Source organism: Phaseolus vulgaris, chromosome 9, assembly GCF_000499845.2.
Source record: "Phaseolus vulgaris cultivar G19833 chromosome 9, P. vulgaris v2.0, whole genome shotgun sequence".
NCBI lineage: Eukaryota > Viridiplantae > Streptophyta > Magnoliopsida > Fabales > Fabaceae > Phaseolus > Phaseolus vulgaris.
The window spans coordinates 12,905,523-12,924,093 of record NC_023751.2 but is presented as its reverse complement, the minus strand read 5'-3'; the positions used below and the strand labels follow the sequence as shown (position 1 = coordinate 12,924,093).

The 18,571-nt window shown below is 31.2% G+C and overlaps 2 protein-coding genes across 2 annotated transcripts; one reads left to right on the top strand and one right to left on the bottom strand.

The window, feature by feature from the left end:
• Positions 1–215: 215 nt before the first annotated feature.
• LOC137821878 (uncharacterized) lies at positions 216–7,241 on the bottom strand. The gene is made up of 5 exons (XM_068626668.1): positions 7,107–7,241; positions 6,464–6,740; positions 4,077–4,182; positions 2,203–2,346; positions 216–774 (listed from the first exon to the last, which is right to left on the bottom strand). The coding sequence occupies exons 2-5, from the start codon at positions 6,724–6,726 to the stop codon at positions 517–519; spliced, it is 771 nt and encodes a 256-aa protein (XP_068482769.1). The 5' UTR covers positions 6,727–6,740; positions 7,107–7,241; the 3' UTR covers positions 216–516.
• A 5,948-nt stretch (positions 7,242–13,189) lies between these two features.
• On the top strand, positions 13,190–18,377 carry LOC137820110 (vacuolar-processing enzyme-like). Its single transcript, XM_068623934.1, has 9 exons — positions 13,190–13,669; positions 14,153–14,317; positions 14,400–14,556; positions 15,459–15,544; positions 15,649–15,848; positions 16,342–16,390; positions 16,555–16,764; positions 17,417–17,623; positions 18,004–18,377. The coding sequence occupies exons 1-9, from the start codon at positions 13,475–13,477 to the stop codon at positions 18,184–18,186; spliced, it is 1,452 nt and encodes a 483-aa protein (XP_068480035.1). The 5' UTR covers positions 13,190–13,474; the 3' UTR covers positions 18,187–18,377.
• The last annotated feature ends 194 nt before the right edge of the window (positions 18,378–18,571 follow it).

The window sequence follows — 18,571 nt, the reverse complement described above, 5'->3', positions numbered from 1 at the left end:
AATGCGGAAGACAACCAAAAAATTTGCAAGTTGACTAATTATAATATCAACAGGTCCAGCAGTAAATATCTTTTTTCTATACATTATATAATATATAAATTCATATATATAAATTTATAATTATATAATATATAAATTCATATATATCTTATATTTTAAATATTATAAGTATTTCCGTCAAATTTAGAATAAAAAAAGATAAAAAATGCGGAAGACAACCAAAAATTTTCCGACAGCGTTGGCTAATTATAATATCAACAGGTCCAGCAGTAAATATCTTTTTTCTTTACATTTTTTTGGCTTTTATTCTTTAGTTTTGCCAGCGTAAGTATATAATCGATAGCAGTAAGGCAAAATGAATAAAACCCTCTTTTTAATGAGAAAAGTTGCACAAGCCAAAAAAAAAAAAGGAGAGCCGCGTGGAGATCAAAACGGAACAGAAGGAGAATGAAGTATAGCTCTAGTCCCAGAGGGAAATGAGATATGTATCCATATAATTCCACTCTACTTCCAGATTCAGGTTGCATCATTGACTGGATTCTCTACCAGCAGATCGTCATCATATGATATTGGTATCCTTAACCTATCATGCACAGATATAGGTTTTTCTAAAGAAGTTCCTGGTTCATGTTGATTTTGCAGCTCGGATACATGAAAATCACTGTCCGAAATATTGCCCTCATCCCTGCCAGAGAATGAAAAGGGCACTCCTTGAGAAGAATCCTCTTTCTTTGGTACAGGTCGTTGCGCCACATTAGGCTGCTTGAATTGTTTCTGCATTAGGATAAACATCAAACACAAAGGCAAAAACAAAAACAGTTAGTAATACCCAAACAATTCAGTAATGGTTTGAACACGAATTAAAATAGATATCTCTCGATCACAAATTCTCCCCAAATTTTTTGCTTGTTTCAAAAATCTCAATCACAAATTTTTCCCAAAAACAGAATACCAGTAAGGCAAACAAATTTCACCAATGAAATCATCTAAGAGCCATAGAGGCATTGGAGTTGATAAACAAATTTTCTTTGCAAAGCGGGGATTTGTTCTGTTTCAGTAAGGTTAATTTGCCTATGATAAACTATCTAATACTCAGACTTCGGAGGTAGAATTGAAGTTGCTGGACCAGAAAACCTGTCCATATTATTCTGTTTCAGTAAGGTTAATTTGCCTATGATAAACTATCTAATACTCAGACTTCGGAGGTAGAATTGAAGTTGCTGGACCAGAAAACCTGTCCATATTATTCTGTTTCAGTAAGGTTAATTTGCCTATGATAAACTATCTAAAACTCAGACTTCGGAGGTAGAATTGAAGTTGCTAGACCAGAAAACCTGTCCATATTATTCTGTTTTAGTAAGGTTATTTTTGCCTATGATAAACTATCTAATACTCAGACTTCGGAGGTAGAATTGAAGTTACTGGACCAGAAAACCTGTCCATATTATTCTGTTTCAGTAAGGTTAATTTGCCTATGATAAACTATCTAATACTCAGACTTTGGAGGTAGAATTGAAGTTGCTGGACCAGAAAACCTGTCCATATTATTCTGTTTCAATAAGGTTAATTTGCCTATGATAAACTATCTAATACTCAGACTTCCGAGGTAGAACTGAAGTTGCTGGACCAGAAAACCTGTCCATATTATAGAATCTTAGAATATAATTGAATAAAGTATACTTTTCTAACATCCACGGGTACATATTACAAGGAGAAACATAGCAAGGCTTCATCCTTAAGGGGTTTCCGTAAATCATCATGGATGTGTCAACTCAATTTTCTCATCAATTGACATTATTTCACACTTAAGTAAACTACAAATTACATTTTTAAGGGATCCAAGTGAAAAAAATGTTAACCATAACCTTTTCACCCTTACATTTTAAGGCCATATGAATACCACACACTTCAGAAATCAGAGGCGAACCAACGAAGCCCTTCCTTAATTTAGTTGGATGGAAAAAAAATCCCTTCTTAATACAAACTTGCAGTGATTAAATAGTAGAAATTTTATTCAGTGAAAAACCACATTTAGGCAAATTGTCAGTTGATACTAACCCCCCTCCAAAAAAAACTTCGTTGTCGCTGCATAAAGGGGAACAAAACTTTTTATCTTTTTAAAAGAGTGTATCGACAAAACAACTTGACCAGATTAGAAATTAACAAAAAACAACAAAAATGTGAAGGTTAAAAGTCACACACCTCAAACTCCTTTGTTTTTTTCATTATCTCTTTAAAGACCTTTGGTTCCCTAACTTTTAAGATGCTCCACAGTATGCCACCCCCTGTCCGGTAACGTCTACCATCAGCTGTTTTCTGACCTCCACAAGACTGTATTGCATATACCTGTAACTTCCCCACATCATTATACTAGTTTACAATGTATCAACTAGACTAGTTGCCCAGATTAGAAATTAACAAAACAAGAACAAAAATGGGTACTTCCAGCAGAAATTGAAGTATAAACGTCTCGTTAATACACGCGCTGTGATTCCATACAAAGCACAAAACACATGCAACAAAATATAATTAGTATTTTTTTACTTAAACGTATTATTTGGGTCACCAGGTAAATCTTCACTCAAATTTAGTTCCACAATATATTTTATTGTTAGATCAAGTCCTTCCATACGTTTCACACTGCCTAAAAAAGCTGAAAATCTTTATTTCTAAAAAAAAGGTGGTTTAAGATGAATTTAAGATATTTTAAAATCATTTGAAAGGTTCATAAATCATAAAAAGAGAGGATTTTAGTAGAAAATGAGGGTTTGAGGGATTTCCTATAAGTAGTTAGTTAGGTGTCCTAGAGAGAAATTAGTTAGTTGGGCTTGGGCAGACAGAAATAGTACAAAACAAACAGCATATTTTGCTTCTAACAAAGAGGAGATTGAGATTTGAGAGAGAAATCATCTATTATTTCACAAAGGATTAGACTTCTAGACAGAGAAAAGAGTCCTGATCTTGAACATCCAAGAAAACATTTGTTTTGCATCTTCTAACCCTTGCCTAAGCCACATTATAGATTATGCTAAACCAATTCTACCAACTGGTATTCGAGCTATGAGTGTAGAGCTGTGTGTATTAAGTCTTGAAGATGATTCCAACATCTGATGGAGAAAAGGCTTACTAGTGGTTCAGCCAGGAACATCGAGGCTCAAGTAGAGAGTTGGAAGGAGCAAACTAGCATCTGGAAGAAAAATCTGCAAGGTTAGGGACAAAATTGCATGCATCAGAGAATATGAATAGCCATTTGGTGCTTGAAAGAGTGGATTAGAATAACCAGCTCAAGGCTCACCCAAATATGTTAGGACCTTAGCTCCAAAACAGGTGAGCAAATTATGTCTCCTCCCAAACATATCCACATTCTCGTTGAAGAAATGAATTCACATAAATACAAATTTCAAAGAAATACAAAGCGCAATCCAATGGGAAATCAAGAGAGAAGAACATTAAGCTAGTGACTGAAGCCAAAATCAGGAGTATTCAGAAAGTAGTCATAGGACCATGTGAACCCAACAACATTTGTAAAATTGGAACAAGAGGTCGCAGAAACCACAAATTAGGAGTTAAAGAAGCTGATATAATAAGACACTGTAAGAAAATAATCACTACTGTGCAGCAGTACTTCAAAGTAATCGCATCAAACTAATATCACCATAGACAATCAATCTTAACAACAAAAACTTAAATATAATTAGCAAAACTACGAATTCAGATATATGAAATCGGCGTCCAAATGACAGAAACAACTAGTAGGAACTAAGACAAGAAACAAGGGTAAGAACTTATTGAACAGAGACAGCAAATTCCAGTGCAGGAATGGAGTCAGGAGTAAACCATTTGGATGGTACAGATCCTCCTGTGCAGTAATTATCATCATAACAGTTATTGAACACTATTGCCAGATATCAATGTTATTCAAGTCATATAATGCATTGTTGCTTGGTGGTTCTTAAATTAATTTCTAATTTCCAATTGGCCATGGTATTTCACACAAAATCTAACATCTATATACTAGCAAACACAGTAAACTGGCTTATTAAACCAAAATTGAGTACATAGCAGGGTTTCAATACCTCATTGACAAGATCACTTAATGCAGAGATCCCAAGACAGCCCACAGCATTGTATACCATGTATGACTTTTTCTCTTTCAGTCGTCGACACGTATCTAACACAAATCTGAAAAACAGACAAATTGCTAAAAATTCAATCACAGAACATAAAGGCTCTGACAAAATTTAAAGGGACAAACAGAAAAACAACTTTATATCTATATTAGGTTCATACAGGTTTGCGGATTCAAATACCATATAGGTTTAAGGCTAATATAACAAATGAGCAGACACTGATACTGCATTTTATGACCATATAAAAAGGAAGAAGCAAATGCATAATTTTTTAATACTTAGTATTAAAATTCAAAACTGTATCGGGTCACAGTGGTAAATGAGCAGACAATGATACTGCCATTTATGACCATATAAAAAGAAAGAAGCAAATACATAATTCTTGAATACTTAGTATTAGAATTCAAAATTGTATTGGGTGGTCACAGTGGTAAATGAGTTATACCATCGGCAATGACTTTGGGGCTACACCAATAAACTGCATATACTTTTCTATGTTCGCTAGTACAACTTCCATTATTTGAATAAAAGAAGAATTGTTAGGAAAGCAAAACACAATCATAAAACTAAGAAATAAATGAAGCTCAGATACGGCCAAAAATGTGCCATCGGTGTGTCCGATACACCGCGGACACGGACACGCGGCGGAAGCGTGCCCGACACGGTGTCGGACACTTTTTATTGGGCCGGAAACGGCCCTCTTTCTGGATACGCCGGAGGGGACAGGTTTCCCTCCTTGAACACGCCAGAAAAGCTCGAAAAAAAAACGCGGTTCAGTGTTTTAAAGAACTCTTCTTTTCCACACTAAATCTCAGATAAAATATGATAAAATCTCAAACAAAATATTAAAATCTCCAAAAGGTAAAAGTTAAACATTATGTTTTTCTTGATTATTTTTCATATAACAAAATATATTACTACATTTTAATTTATATATAGCCGTGTCCCGTGTCCTATAATTTTCAGTTTAGCCGTATCTCCGTATCCGTGCCCGTGTCCGGGCTTCTTAGGAAATAATATTAATCCAACCATCCTTAATATTAGGATTCCAAATTATATTGGGTTATAAAGGTAAATGAGTTTATTAAGCCAACAGTAATGCCTTTGGAGCTACAAGCCATAAACAAACATATTTTTCCATCTTTGTTTATAGAACGTGCAAATTGGTGCATTAGTATCCAATTGCAAGGTATAACTTCAGCTCACATTTAAAATATGGGATTCTAGGGTGGGATTTATATGGCCATGGTCTCTCCAACTACAATGGGTAGCTTTTATGATATGGTTCTCCTCTTATCAGTTTGTATCACAACCTTCCACCATGTATCTCAATTGCAAAACAAAAACAGCACGTATGGAATCTTCAACATTGCAGTGTTTGCCTAAGACTGGTCAAAGAAATAGTGCATGGCTAGCCAGCTGGGTGCTAGGGCTGCAAAGTGTAGTGGGATGTTTGGATGCAATTAAATGGAAGGGAACGACAAGGCCTTAGGCTCTACATGCAATGGTTGTGATGTGATTCTACCAAGTCCTTATCACAGTGGATGTTTTAAAGAAAAAGACAAGCCATGATTTTAAAAAACAACACTCTAGCTGCTGAGAGGCCCCTATCACTATAGGGCTTGCCACAGCAAGGCAGTTGCTTAGTGTAGCAGCTGTAGTAGACAAAAGTGTGCTATAGCGGCACTGTGTACTGGTCAAAGAAATAGTGCACAGCTAGCCAGTGAAAATGATAAGCAGAAGTCTTGGATTTAGAAGATGTTGATCGATAATTAATGATTCCTAGGAAACTTATATATTTGACTTTTGTTTTAAGACCCCCAATGACCTTTTATTGCTAATTATGAACGAGTTTAAAGTAATTTTTATCATTTTTGAGAATTTATAGTTTGGAGCTTGTTACTCCTCAGCAAGCACTGGATGGAGCTCCACCTCTTCCCAAACCATGCCTCTTCCTTTACCTTACCATCACTTATGCTTCCATTCCACCATATATTCATAACACACAACATGAAAGAGAAAAAAAAAACAAAAAATGAAGGGAATGAAACTGCAAAAGATGATGATTTGAAGTTTATACAAAGAACTTAGTGCAAAGCTTGGATATGGAACTATGGGGTGAATTGAAACTGTTTTTTTTATGGTTCTGCTATCATTTATTCAGGACATGTGTGAATAAGGGATTCCAAGCTCAGTAATAAATTGAACAACATTCTTCTACACCTCAAACGTTATGGAGGTGAAAGAACATGAACTAAAACGTTAAATGGGTTGATCATATTTTAGCCAACATGACAATTCCTTTCAAAACTAAATCGGGCAGAAAGTTGAACCTGTTTATGTCAGTGGGATTAGATCCTAAACCCTTCCTCTTCTTCTTATTCTTCTTCTTGTTGGCTCTGCGCTTGCGGTTCTTACTGAGAGGTTCCTGATTTGCTTCATTGACATCTCCCGCACTGCTTTGTCCCAAAACATTTTGGGTATCTGGCTCCACCAACTCCCCTTCTTCAACATCAGCCATGTCAACATCACCATCCATATCATCTAATTCACCCTCCTCATATATGACATCCAGAATGTTATCCCCGTTCTCCATAGCAAACAGTTAACCTGTATTCAGAAGCATCATCAATTGTCAACTACCATGAACATACAAAACATTATCAGGAGAACTATAATCTCAAATACAAAAACCAGAAAGCAACAAAAAAAAAAAAAAGACAGGGAGATGAAACGGGGGTGGTATATTAACGCAGGATTGGAGAGAAAACAAAATTAAAAAAATAGTCTACTAACGTTCGAGTCCAATTTTGATTAAACATAGAAAAGCAGTACTCAGCAAAACCCTAACGGTGCGTACATTTGTTTCAAATAGAGCGATTAAGAAAACTAATTGCAGTTAAACCACACAAGATTGCACTAAGGGTACATACACAGCATAGTGGAAAGATAAAATGGAAAAGATTTGGAGGTTACCTTGGCACTGCAGTGAAAAACCAAACCCGAGAGAACGATGCGCAATGCTTCTATGTGAGCCGGCGGAGTAGAAAACTGCCGCAGTCGAGTGAGTACTGCGACTCTGGAAATTCAGAGTTTAGAAGAAAAAGAGAGGGTCTCAACCTTTTATACCAACTTGTATATCATGGGAGGAGGGTGAAATTTGGTTTAAATTTTATAAAAAAAGAAAAAAAATATTAATAGGGATTTAAAAAATATTATTTTTAGTAAATAATTGTATATTGCTTTGTCACAGCATCATGATAGATTTTATTTGCAAAAGATGTTTTTAATATTTAATTTTTTTAAACATCACAATTATTAAAAAATTAAGTTCAAAATTAATAAAGCACGACTTACCCTTATGCTCAGGGCATTTATCTGATAAAGAGTGAAATAAAAATATATAATATTAATTTGAGATTAACTCCATTTAATTAAATAATAATATTAAAAGCTCTTTAATTTTATACCTATTTTTATTAAAAATAAGCCCGTGCAAATTAACCATGTTTTTCACCGCCAAATGGGCACTCATCATTGTGATATAAAAGACATAAAGAAATATAGAGTTAATGTTTATGTACAGTAAATTTTAATTCTCGATGATGATGGAAATATTGGGTAAATTGTGAAATTTTATCATTTTGACTTAGCTTTAATATGAAAGTATTTAATTTTTTTATATGATAATGATATATCATCTATAAAGGTGATAATTTTTCCTGTGAATTTTTTTTTTTTTCAAATTAAAGCAAAAATATAAACTTTAAACAACATTCATAGAATAACGTAAGTTTAGCTCACCAAAAAAGATATATGTGAAATTGATGTCTGAGAAGGAGTACTGTTTCCACTAACCAAAAAATCAATTACTACTACCACATTTGCATAAACTAATTTACAAAGAAAAAGAATGATAGTTTATATTTTAACAAATCCTTAAATATATGAAGAAAAGAGCTAAAAAATCAGTAGAGAGGACAAATTTATGCATTTATCCTTGTATTTTTGTATTACAATGGGAGAACAACAATAATTTATTATATATCTATTTTATTACATACGTAAATATATACATAATCAATTATATAGTATAATTACAAAAATATTTTAAATAATAAAGCATATTTTTTTTAAATTATATAATGAATAATAATAATAATAATAATAATGGTAATATTAAATAAAACATAATAATAACATAAATAAATTCATATAATAATAATAATAAATATTGATAATAACAAATTTAATAAATAAATTTATAAAATTATAATAAAACTTTAAAATGATAATAATAATAATAATTCTACCTACTCATAATAACCGTCGGTTACCTCTTTAACTTGATGTAACGTTCATTAGTAAGTAATTAAACTCTTGCTCTTAATATTGTAACTGAATATTAATAACTCCTCATGTATAGCTAAACGTCTAATAATATCAAACACTAATAAATTGTTATACAAAGTTATTTAAGTAATTATTAATTAACATCGTGCAAAGAAAAACAAATAAGAATATTTGTGCGTGTGAACAATTCACTCACTTACGTTTTACTAATCTATCGTACTAAATCACTTATTATGACTTAAGCATCAAATTATTTTTTTAATGGACCTCCTCCTCCTCCTCGATTAGATGATTCGACATCACAAAAGAGTCTTATATCCTTTATCGTAAAGCTATTTAGATCTATTTTTCGTAAGAGCATTAATAATAATAAAATTAAAATAAATTCCAAAAAAAACAATAATTCCTATGATCAATTGTATTTCAAACCTCAACAAATTCTACACATGTCTTTGTTTAGTTTTAAAACAGGGATGGAGTGCAGGTAAGGAAATATTTTATATTTGTTATTCTCGAATACAACTGTGGATTTGAATTTCTCAAACAGTTTTTTTTATATTAGGCTCTTTTTCATATTAGAGTTTGAACACCTTTTCATAATAGTCTTCTCGAAATATATTTTTTAGATTTTTTTTTCTATACTTCTTTTCTAAAATGTATTAATTATTTATTTATATTCTGAATTTAACCTTTTTAAATGAATTTTGATTTTACTAATTCTATTTGGAAATTTCATCTATGGAATGCAAAAGAATTTATGTCAAGTTTCCTTTTTTTAATATATTTCTCATTCTAAAATACGTAAAAGGATAATTCTAGAATTTCATACATTGATAAGGTGCACTTTAAAATTGATTGGTTTATAATTGGTTAGGTGTAGGAAGTAAAAGGCTAAAATTAAATGTAGAAAGAAAAATAATGTTAAAAAAAGTGTTATTAAGGAAAAAAAAAATCTCTTACTCTTAGCATCCAAGAGATTGGTTATTTACCTTTGGCTGATCATTAACATTTGTGACCCACACCCAATTGTAAAGAGGAAAAGACTAAACTGACATTAATTAACATTGACATTAAGTTAGTGAGAGATCTACACCCAATACATGCACCCAATACATTTTTCTCTTTTTCATTTCCGCATTGAACCTTACAGCGCAACACTCATCTTCGTAAACCCTAAACCCACATGTATATATAAATATTTATTCAATAATTCAATAATTATCTACATATAAATCTTTTTATATATATATATATATTAATATATTATATATATATATATATTATATATATATTATATTATAAATTAATACTAATCAATGTATTAATATATTATATTATATGATTTTATTTTATATATAACTTATACTTATATATATTATTATATTAAAATTTAAAAATGCCAAATATATGAAATATAATTATAATATTAATTAATTTTTAAATGCTTTGAGGGAGTTCAACGTCTCCCATTTTACATATTAATATGCTATTTATTATATATTCATAATCCTATTTCACTATTTGTGCGGTAAGTCTTTTCATATTCTTCTGTTCATTTCTTCCTTTCATTTACTAGGAAGACATTGATGGCAACTACTGACAATTATAATATTAATTAATATTTTAATATATTAATATTTACAAATCTAAAAATATGAAATGAAATGGAATATTATATTAATATTAATTAATTTCAAAATGTTTAAAATGGTGGCAAATTGAAAAACCCAAAAGTCTCACGTATTGGATATTAATATGTTATTTATAGGTGTGGTTTCTAAGATTATTGTATACACATAATCCTCTTTCATTGTTTGTGCTATAAGTCATTTCATATTTCATATTCTTCTCTTGATTTCTTCCTTTCATTTACGATGAAGATGATAACAGCAACTGCTAAGAAAATTGTCGGACTGGATATCAAAGACATGTTATGGACAATGAGTGTTAAGGGTGATGTATGTGTTTTCTTGGTTATGTTATTATATTTGATTTTCCAAACTTCAATGATTTGCTTACAGTTTTTATTTTGATTTTTAAATAACAGTATGGTATTGTGGATCGCGCTTTTGCTATTGAATTTCAAAATAAACTTGATGACCACTAGCTGCTGGCAGATAATAACGGGAACACCCATGTTGTGATGTACAACATGAATTTGCTGAATCCTGAAATAACCCATGCATGGGGGAACTTACTTCATTTTTATGATCTTAAAGGAGAACATCGCGTATATTTCCGATACGTTGGTGATATATTAACTGCTTTCATATTAATGTTTACATAAATGTTTTTTATTTTTTATTTATCATGTTTATATTTATTACACTCTTTATTGATGATTTTCTTTGTGGTATTTGTTCTGACCATAAAATGTCATATACATAAAATAACTGTTTTATGATTTCACTTTTATTTATTTTTCAGATTTCACTTACAACATTAATTTTTTATTTTACTTTTATAATATAGTTTAAATCTTAAGTTATTTTTTATATCAATAGAAACATCAAAAGCAATCAATTTTTTATAAAAAAACCAAAAAAAAAATCATTTTTATGTTGCAACAAACATAGAAACAACAATATGAAAAACAATAGAAGAAACAAACTGATAAAGAGATGAAAAGAATCGACATAAATGATAAAAGTAAGAAACTTTAATAAAAAAATTCCAAAAAATACTATAAAAAAATCAAAAATATAATATAAAATATTATTAATATAATAATAATAATAATAATAATAATAATAATAATAATAATAATAATAATAATAATAATAATAATAATAATAATAATAATAATAATAATAATAATAATAATAATAATAATAATAATAATAATAATAATAATAATAATAATAATAATAATAATAATAATAATAATAATAATACTTCATCAATTATTGTACCTAATAATTATATTTAAACAACTAATCCTAATAGTTAGCAACAATATTAGGATTTAAAAAAAAAATCGGTGACAGTCACAATTGACCGGCAGGAAGCAATTGCCTTTACCTTTTTACTTTTTTGTAAAGTTTTGATTCATTATTGACAAAACTCAAGTGTAATGTTAGTGAAAGTTTATGTGGTTTCGGAATCTTGGGCCTACAGGTTTGGAAACAAGAAAGATATAATTTTATTCTTTCATAATTTTTAATATTTAAAAATTATAATTTAATTTATCTTGTTTTAAAATATTTTGTTTAGATAAAATAATTAAAATTTATTAATTTTAATTTTATCATTTGAATTAAATATTTCAATTACTATTAAATACAAAAAAATTATATGCCAAATGTTTTTAATAATTAAAAAAAATATTAATATTAGTGATTTTTAGTAGTGATTAGTTGATGTTATCTTTTTTTATGAATATCTTTTTAACTAACACTGGCAAAACCTTTTTTTGTTAATGCTGATCGATTTTTTTAATTAATATTAACCATAATTGTTCATACTAACATAATCTATATTGTATTCACAATGTTATTAGTTAGAGTATTTTTTTGTTTATTTGTTGAAAAAGTCAGCTAAATGATACTAGCAAAATAAATTATAGTTTTATGCAGATTTTTTTTTTAATCAACGTTGATAAAAAAATCTGAACAAGTTATTAACAACAAATAATAACATTGGTATAATGATAATATCAACACAAAATTGTTAAAAACGAGTAACACCGGTATTAATGGTAAAAAAAATTACTAAAAGCATACAAAAAATATTACATATGTCAATTAAAAAAAATAATTCACATATATAAAAAAAAATATTGTCGTCTTTAGTATTGGTTGAGAAATTATGACTAATATTGAACTTGAAATAAAAATAATATACAATAATAAATATAATTCCAACAAAATAAATAAGAAAATTATTATTATCAACATTAATAAAAAAAGAGCATCTCAATAATGTATTGGTTTAAATGAACTAAGTGATTTCAGGTTAAAATTGAGTAGAAAAGAATATAAAGAGAAGAAATATGGTATAACTATAAAGAATTTTTAATTTTAAGATGAAATTTAAAATTATTTAAATTAAAATATTTGAAAATACTCTTATAAAATTCAATTTTAAAAAAATATTATCCAATAACATATTTTATTATAAAACATATCAAATTTACAAACAAACGAATTCTTTTCTCAAAAAAAATATCCAAACACAATGCAAGACTTAATACCTTGTTTGATAACATAAAAAATAAGAAGTAGAGTATGAAAATATTATTAATTATCTGGATAAAAATAGATAGAATTCTTATTTTTTATTTTTTATTTTTCTCTCTGTCTCTTAATGGATATTTATTTTCAACTAAACACATTTAATTTTTATTCAAACTTTCACATATTTTCATTTATCTTTCCTTTATATATATATATATATATATTTTTAAACTAAAACTTAAATAAAACGCCATATGCAGAAAGAATGTAAAAAGAAAAAAGGTAATACGTGTAAGGATGAAAATTAAGGAACTAAAAACTTTGAAAGTTTCACCATAAGAATTAATTAATACATTTTTTTTTATATTCGCCAAATAAATATTTACATATCTTTTTATATATGGATTTAGGAATACAGGTGAATAATATCTTTTATTTTTTTATGATTTTTAAACTAAAATATTCAAATAATTTTTTTAATCCGTAATCAAAATATCTAAAAGAAAATGGATAATATAGTTCCTAGAAGATAGGTTCTGATGGGAAATAAGTTTTGAAATACGTTTTTTTGGAAAAGGAGGGAGTGATGGGGCCTACCATAAAAAGAGAACTCCGAAACCTGAGAGTGCAAGTTACAACAGAAAGCGAGGGAAACCAACCCCAACAACACGCAAGACAATTTATGTCTTGTCTTTCCTGAATTAAATTAATCTGAAATTATAGTTTAAGGAAGGGTTGGTTGGTTGGTTTGGTGCTATCGTCCTCATCATCATCGTTTGTCTTTCCAACCGACCCTTCTTCGATTCAAGGCCCATCATGGACGGTTTCCCGATCCTCTTTCTCCTCGCCACCCTCATCACCCTCGTCTCCGGTGGTCGCGACGAGATTCTCCGTTTGCCCTCCGAAGCTTCCAGATTCTTCCAAGCACCTGCTGCTGATCAGAACCAAGAGGGTACGAGGTGGGCCCTTTTAATTGCCGGATCCAATGGCTATTGGAATTACAGACACCAGGTCATTCATGCACCTCACCACATTTTTTTTTTCTCACTCTCTTTCCTCGTTGTATGTGTTTGTTTGGTAGGACAGGAAAGTCAATCATTCATTCCATCTTAATTATCATTTTTTTTAAATTCAGTCATGAAGTCTCTCAGCTATATGTGTATATTTTGTAAGTTGTCTAATTGATTCTAAGTAGTTCTTTACTGCGCTTGGATATATCAGTTTTAGACTCTGCTTTTCTACAGGTAAATTTGTTGTTATGGGTGAACATGGGTTTAGTTGGATCAGGTTTATTATTGTGACCAGACCCGAATTTTTTATTGGACAATTTAATTCAAATCCACTCGATTTAAGACATAAGATCTTCTCATTGAACATAATATCAACTGAATGAAAAACATAAATTAGGGTATACACAACAACAGAGAATTAAACTCTTCTTTGCATGGCTTTTTAAATTCTGGAAATAACTGACAAAGTTTGTCATTTCATCAGTCTGATGTTTGCCATGCGTATCAACTGCTGAGAAAAGGTGGTCTGAAAGAAGAAAATATTGTGGTATTTATGTATGATGACATTGCTTTCAATGAAGAGAACCCACGGCCTGGAGTCATTATTAACAGCCCTCATGGAAATGATGTTTACAAGGGAGTCCCTAAGGTATGCTATTTTACTTTGGCATCCCATATCCTGTTTCCAATTTGAGTTTTAAAGATTCCTAACATGGACCTGGTTGCGGCAGGATTACGTTGGTGAAGATGTCACTGTTAACAACTTTTTTGCTGCTATACTTGGAAATAAATCAGCTCTTACCGGTGGCAGTGGGAAGGTTATCGATAGTGGTCCCAATGATCATATATTTATATACTATTCTGATCATGGAGGTCCAGGAGTGTTAGGTTGGTAGTTCTGAACCTTTCATGGAAGCTTTGTTATGAAAATCATGGACTGTTTATGTTGTAATATGAGCCTTATTGTATTGCAACTTATTACTGGCAAATGTTTGTTTCCTGCATATTTTTGCTAGGTTGATTATGTGGTTTTGCTTGATTTGGAATTGAACATAACAGTCATATGAAATTTTAGCATTACCTATAATATAGTTTCTACAAAGTGGAACTTCAGTACACTTCCCTTGCTAAAAGTCTCTATAGCTGTCAAGCTAAGCACAATAAACTGAAAACTTTGAACTCTTAAATGTTGGTTTTAAAATAACATATTTCAAATTTCATACCAGTTTTATGGATATTTTTCATTTCTTAAGATTGTTCCAAGTATTTAATTTGGATTTTTAAAGAGGAGACGTAGTATCATGCAGCATAGAGGAACAGTGCAACATGTTTGTGGGTTGATTTCAGTATAGACATATATACTCATCGTATAGTTATTAACTAAACAATTTATCATGTCCTTCGCAACTCTTTTTTTTCCCTTTTTCGAACAACAGTAGGATTTCAAAATGTTCTTATTAAGTTATGCTTTCTGTTTATTTCTTTGTTTATTTTTCTTCCTTGTTTGGGTAACTTGAAGGGTAAAAAATGAAACCAGGGGAAGCTGCATATTCCCCCGCGCTTGAAAAAAAAAAGAGAAGGCAAAAGAAAAAAAAGAATTGGTAGGAAGAGTGAAGTGGAGTATATGGTCTTCAGTGTCAATGTCTTGTTATCCATTTTTTTCCGTGATCATTTTAGTGCATACTATTGTTTATTGGTGGTGATTCTTCTATTATCTTCTTGTTTTTTTATTCTACTTTACAGAACAATGTATTTCTTATATGGTATTTTTCCTTGGGGATGGATTTCAGGGATGCCTACTAGTCCATACATGTATGCGTCCGATCTGATTGAAGTCTTAAAGAAAAAGCATGCTTCTGAAACTTATAAAAGCCTAGTAAGTTGCTACTAGCTATGATTTACTTAATGTTTGTATCAATCTTCATCTGGTTATTTACTTACTAATTCTCAATATTTATATTTTGTGCAATGTTGCTGCAGGTATTTTATCTAGAGGCATGTGAATCTGGGAGTATCTTTGAAGGTCTTCTTCCTGAAGGTATGAATATCTATGCAACGACAGCAGCAAATGCAGAAGAAAGCAGTTGGGGAACGTATTGTCCCGGGGAGTATCCTAGTCCCCCCCCAGAATATGAAACCTGCTTGGGTGACTTGTACAGTGTTGCTTGGATGGAAGACAGGTATGGTTATATGAGCGTATCAAAGAAGCATATAAATTAGTGTTATTCATTGTTCAAAATCTTAAATGATTATAAAAATATATTGGAACCATCAATAAGATATATTGGATGCAATACCTTTTACCCAGGCAATTTCCAAGACCTTGTTGAAGGCCTATGACTGCTGTGATATGAACAGGCTACTGCATATGTGTATTTACCCCTAATTTTCTACTCTATCAAACCCTTTTTTACATGAAAGAAGTTTTGTTCCATGCCCTTTTTTACATGAAAGAAGTTTTGTTCCATGCCCTTTTTTTACATGAAAGAAGTTTTGTTCCATGCCCTTTTTTTACATGAAAGAAGTGTTGTTCCATGCCCTTTTTTTACATGAAAGAAGTTTTGTTCCATGCCCTTTTTTAACTTTTGCCTTTTTGGAAGATTATATTTTCTAATAACGAATGTTGTAAGGTCTTTTATTGACTGCTCTTTTTCCCTCTACACTTTTCAACAGTGACATTCACAATTTGCAAACAGAAACTTTACATCAACAATTTGAATTGGTAAGATCCCGTTTCTTACTTAGTTATGTTATGAAATCAACTTGTACAAGCTGAAAGTTAGTTGATACCTTTGCTACTTGAATATATGAGAAAAATTGTCTAAAATTTGGTGGGTCCAAGAAGCTAGTAGATATGTTTCAGTTGAATGACATCTATGCTCACAGGTGAAACAAAGGACTATAAATGGAAATTCAGCCTATGGTTCCCACGTGATGCAGTATGGTGACATAGGGCTTAGCAAGAACAATCTCTCCTTATATTTGGGTACAAATCCTGCAAATGATAATTTTGCTTTTCGGGAGAAAAACTCACTGGTGCCGCCTTCAAAAGCAGTCAACCAACGTGACGCAGATCTAGTCCATTTATGGGACAAGGTATCATACAGTTTATTATTATTTATTTTGTTAGATAATTGCCTAACCATTAATTCATGATTTTGCCCCCAAAATTTGAATTTGAAGGGTTTTGTGAATCAACACGCACAAGTTCACTATCGTCTGCCACAAACAACATTTTATAATAGAATTAACCACAGTAGAATTTCATAGAAAGAGTGCCACGGAAGATAACATAGTTCGATTGAAGTATTAACAAACTTCAACCTACATCCACAATAAAATTCACTATGACATCCCATTCTTGATTGAAGCTGCCAAGCTTTAGACTGGTAGTGGGTATTAGCCTATTCCTTCTACCAACTGTGCCATAGGAGTGGATATATTATTGATTTTCACCAACAATATGTTAGATGCACCAGAACTTTAACTAGCTATATAAGAAATCTTTGAACTTGTTTATTAGATAAGCATGGAAAAATTGTGTGAATCCCGTGCCTTTATGTTACACAAGTGAGTGGCTAGTAGTTTTCATTCCTTGAAATATTGGTAATTTGGCTTTAATGTGCTAAAACTACAAGAAAAGAAGACGGGGGAGGGAGGGGGTATATCTCTGATGTCTTTTCCCTTGGTAAGCCTTTGCTTTCACTAATTATATTCTATCTTCTTGACTTCCTTTCTGTTTTTCCAGTACCGCAAAGCTCCTGTGGGTTCTTCTAGGAAATCCGTAGCTCAGAAACAAATTCTAGAAGCGATGTCTCACAGAATGCATATAGACGACAGCATGAAACTTATTGGAAAACTGTTATTTGGCATTGAAGAGGGTCCAAAACTGCTTAACAGTGTTAGACCCGCTGGGCAACCACTTGTTGATGACTGGGACTGCCTTAAAACACTGGTACCGTTTCTCTTGATTCACTTTCTTGAGTTTGATTGTATGAGACTCTTTCTAACATGCACCTTTATTCTGTAGCCATTAATTTGGCAAAATAAAGAGGCATCAATGATAGGTGGTCCACCCCACCTACAATAAAAAATCTAGGTGCATGGATGTTCCAATTTAAGAATTGTGCATGCTAGAATTAGTCTATGATTGAATCATTGTCTTTCTGTTTGGTATTAATTATATGAGATGGCAACAAGGCCTCCAGCAGTGTTTTGCCTAGGAATAATTGATGTTGGGTTTGAACTATGAAGTATAAATCTGCATTTGTTTATTGATTGAACTAAAGCTTTTGATTTCTGACAAAGCTGTGCCTTAATCTACTGTTGATTCAGGTTAGGACTTTTGAGACACATTGTGGATCCCTGTCTCAGTATGGGATGAAACATATGAGGTCCTTTGCAAACTTCTGCAATGCTGGAATAGGGAAAGAGCAAATGGCCGAGGCATCTGCACAAGCATGCGTCAGTATTCCTGCAACTCCCTGGAGTTCTCTGCGAAGTGGTTTCAGTGCATAATTCATAGAATGTGCCCCATTGGAAACCAAGAATAGTGGTTGTAACCTTGTGCTTTATCATTGTATCATGTACTGTACTTTGCTCATGGTTTTCTATTCCAACACTGTAAATACACATGGGAAGCTGGGGAACCATCTTTAACGCTGTAATTTCGGGCCATATAAATGCTAAAACAAGCCATTCTACTTTTACTTGAGCACAGACAGTGGGACCATAAGGACTCTTGCAACTTAAGCAAAAGGTGTAATTTCATTAGTTATTCTTTAATGGAAAAAAATTATTCTAAAATCAAATGATTTCAATTTTTATATTAAATTAAAGTTGTTCTTGACATATAATTTTACTTATATCAGATTTCACTAAAATCAAATCGTATTACATATGT

Bases quoted from the DNA above. Each gene is read 5' to 3' on its own strand.
- LOC137821878 (XM_068626668.1), bottom strand. From the start codon at position 6,726: ATGGAGAACGGGGATAACATTCTGGATGTCATATATGAGGAGGGTGAA. The intron at 2,347-4,076 runs GTATTGAAACCC...GGGAAGTTACAG, and splicing joins TAAGTGATCTTGTCAATGAG to GTATATGCAATACAGTCTTG. The intron at 775-2,202 runs GTGTGTGACTTT...ATCCTAATGCAG, and splicing joins AAAAAACAAAGGAGTTTGAG to AAACAATTCAAGCAGCCTAA.
- LOC137820110 (XM_068623934.1), top strand. From the start codon at position 13,475: ATGGACGGTTTCCCGATCCTCTTTCTCCTCGCCACCCTCATCACCCTC. The intron at 13,670-14,152 runs GTCATTCATGCA...TCATTTCATCAG, and splicing joins ATTGGAATTACAGACACCAG to TCTGATGTTTGCCATGCGTA. The intron at 15,545-15,648 runs GTAAGTTGCTAC...ATGTTGCTGCAG, and splicing joins CTGAAACTTATAAAAGCCTA to GTATTTTATCTAGAGGCATG.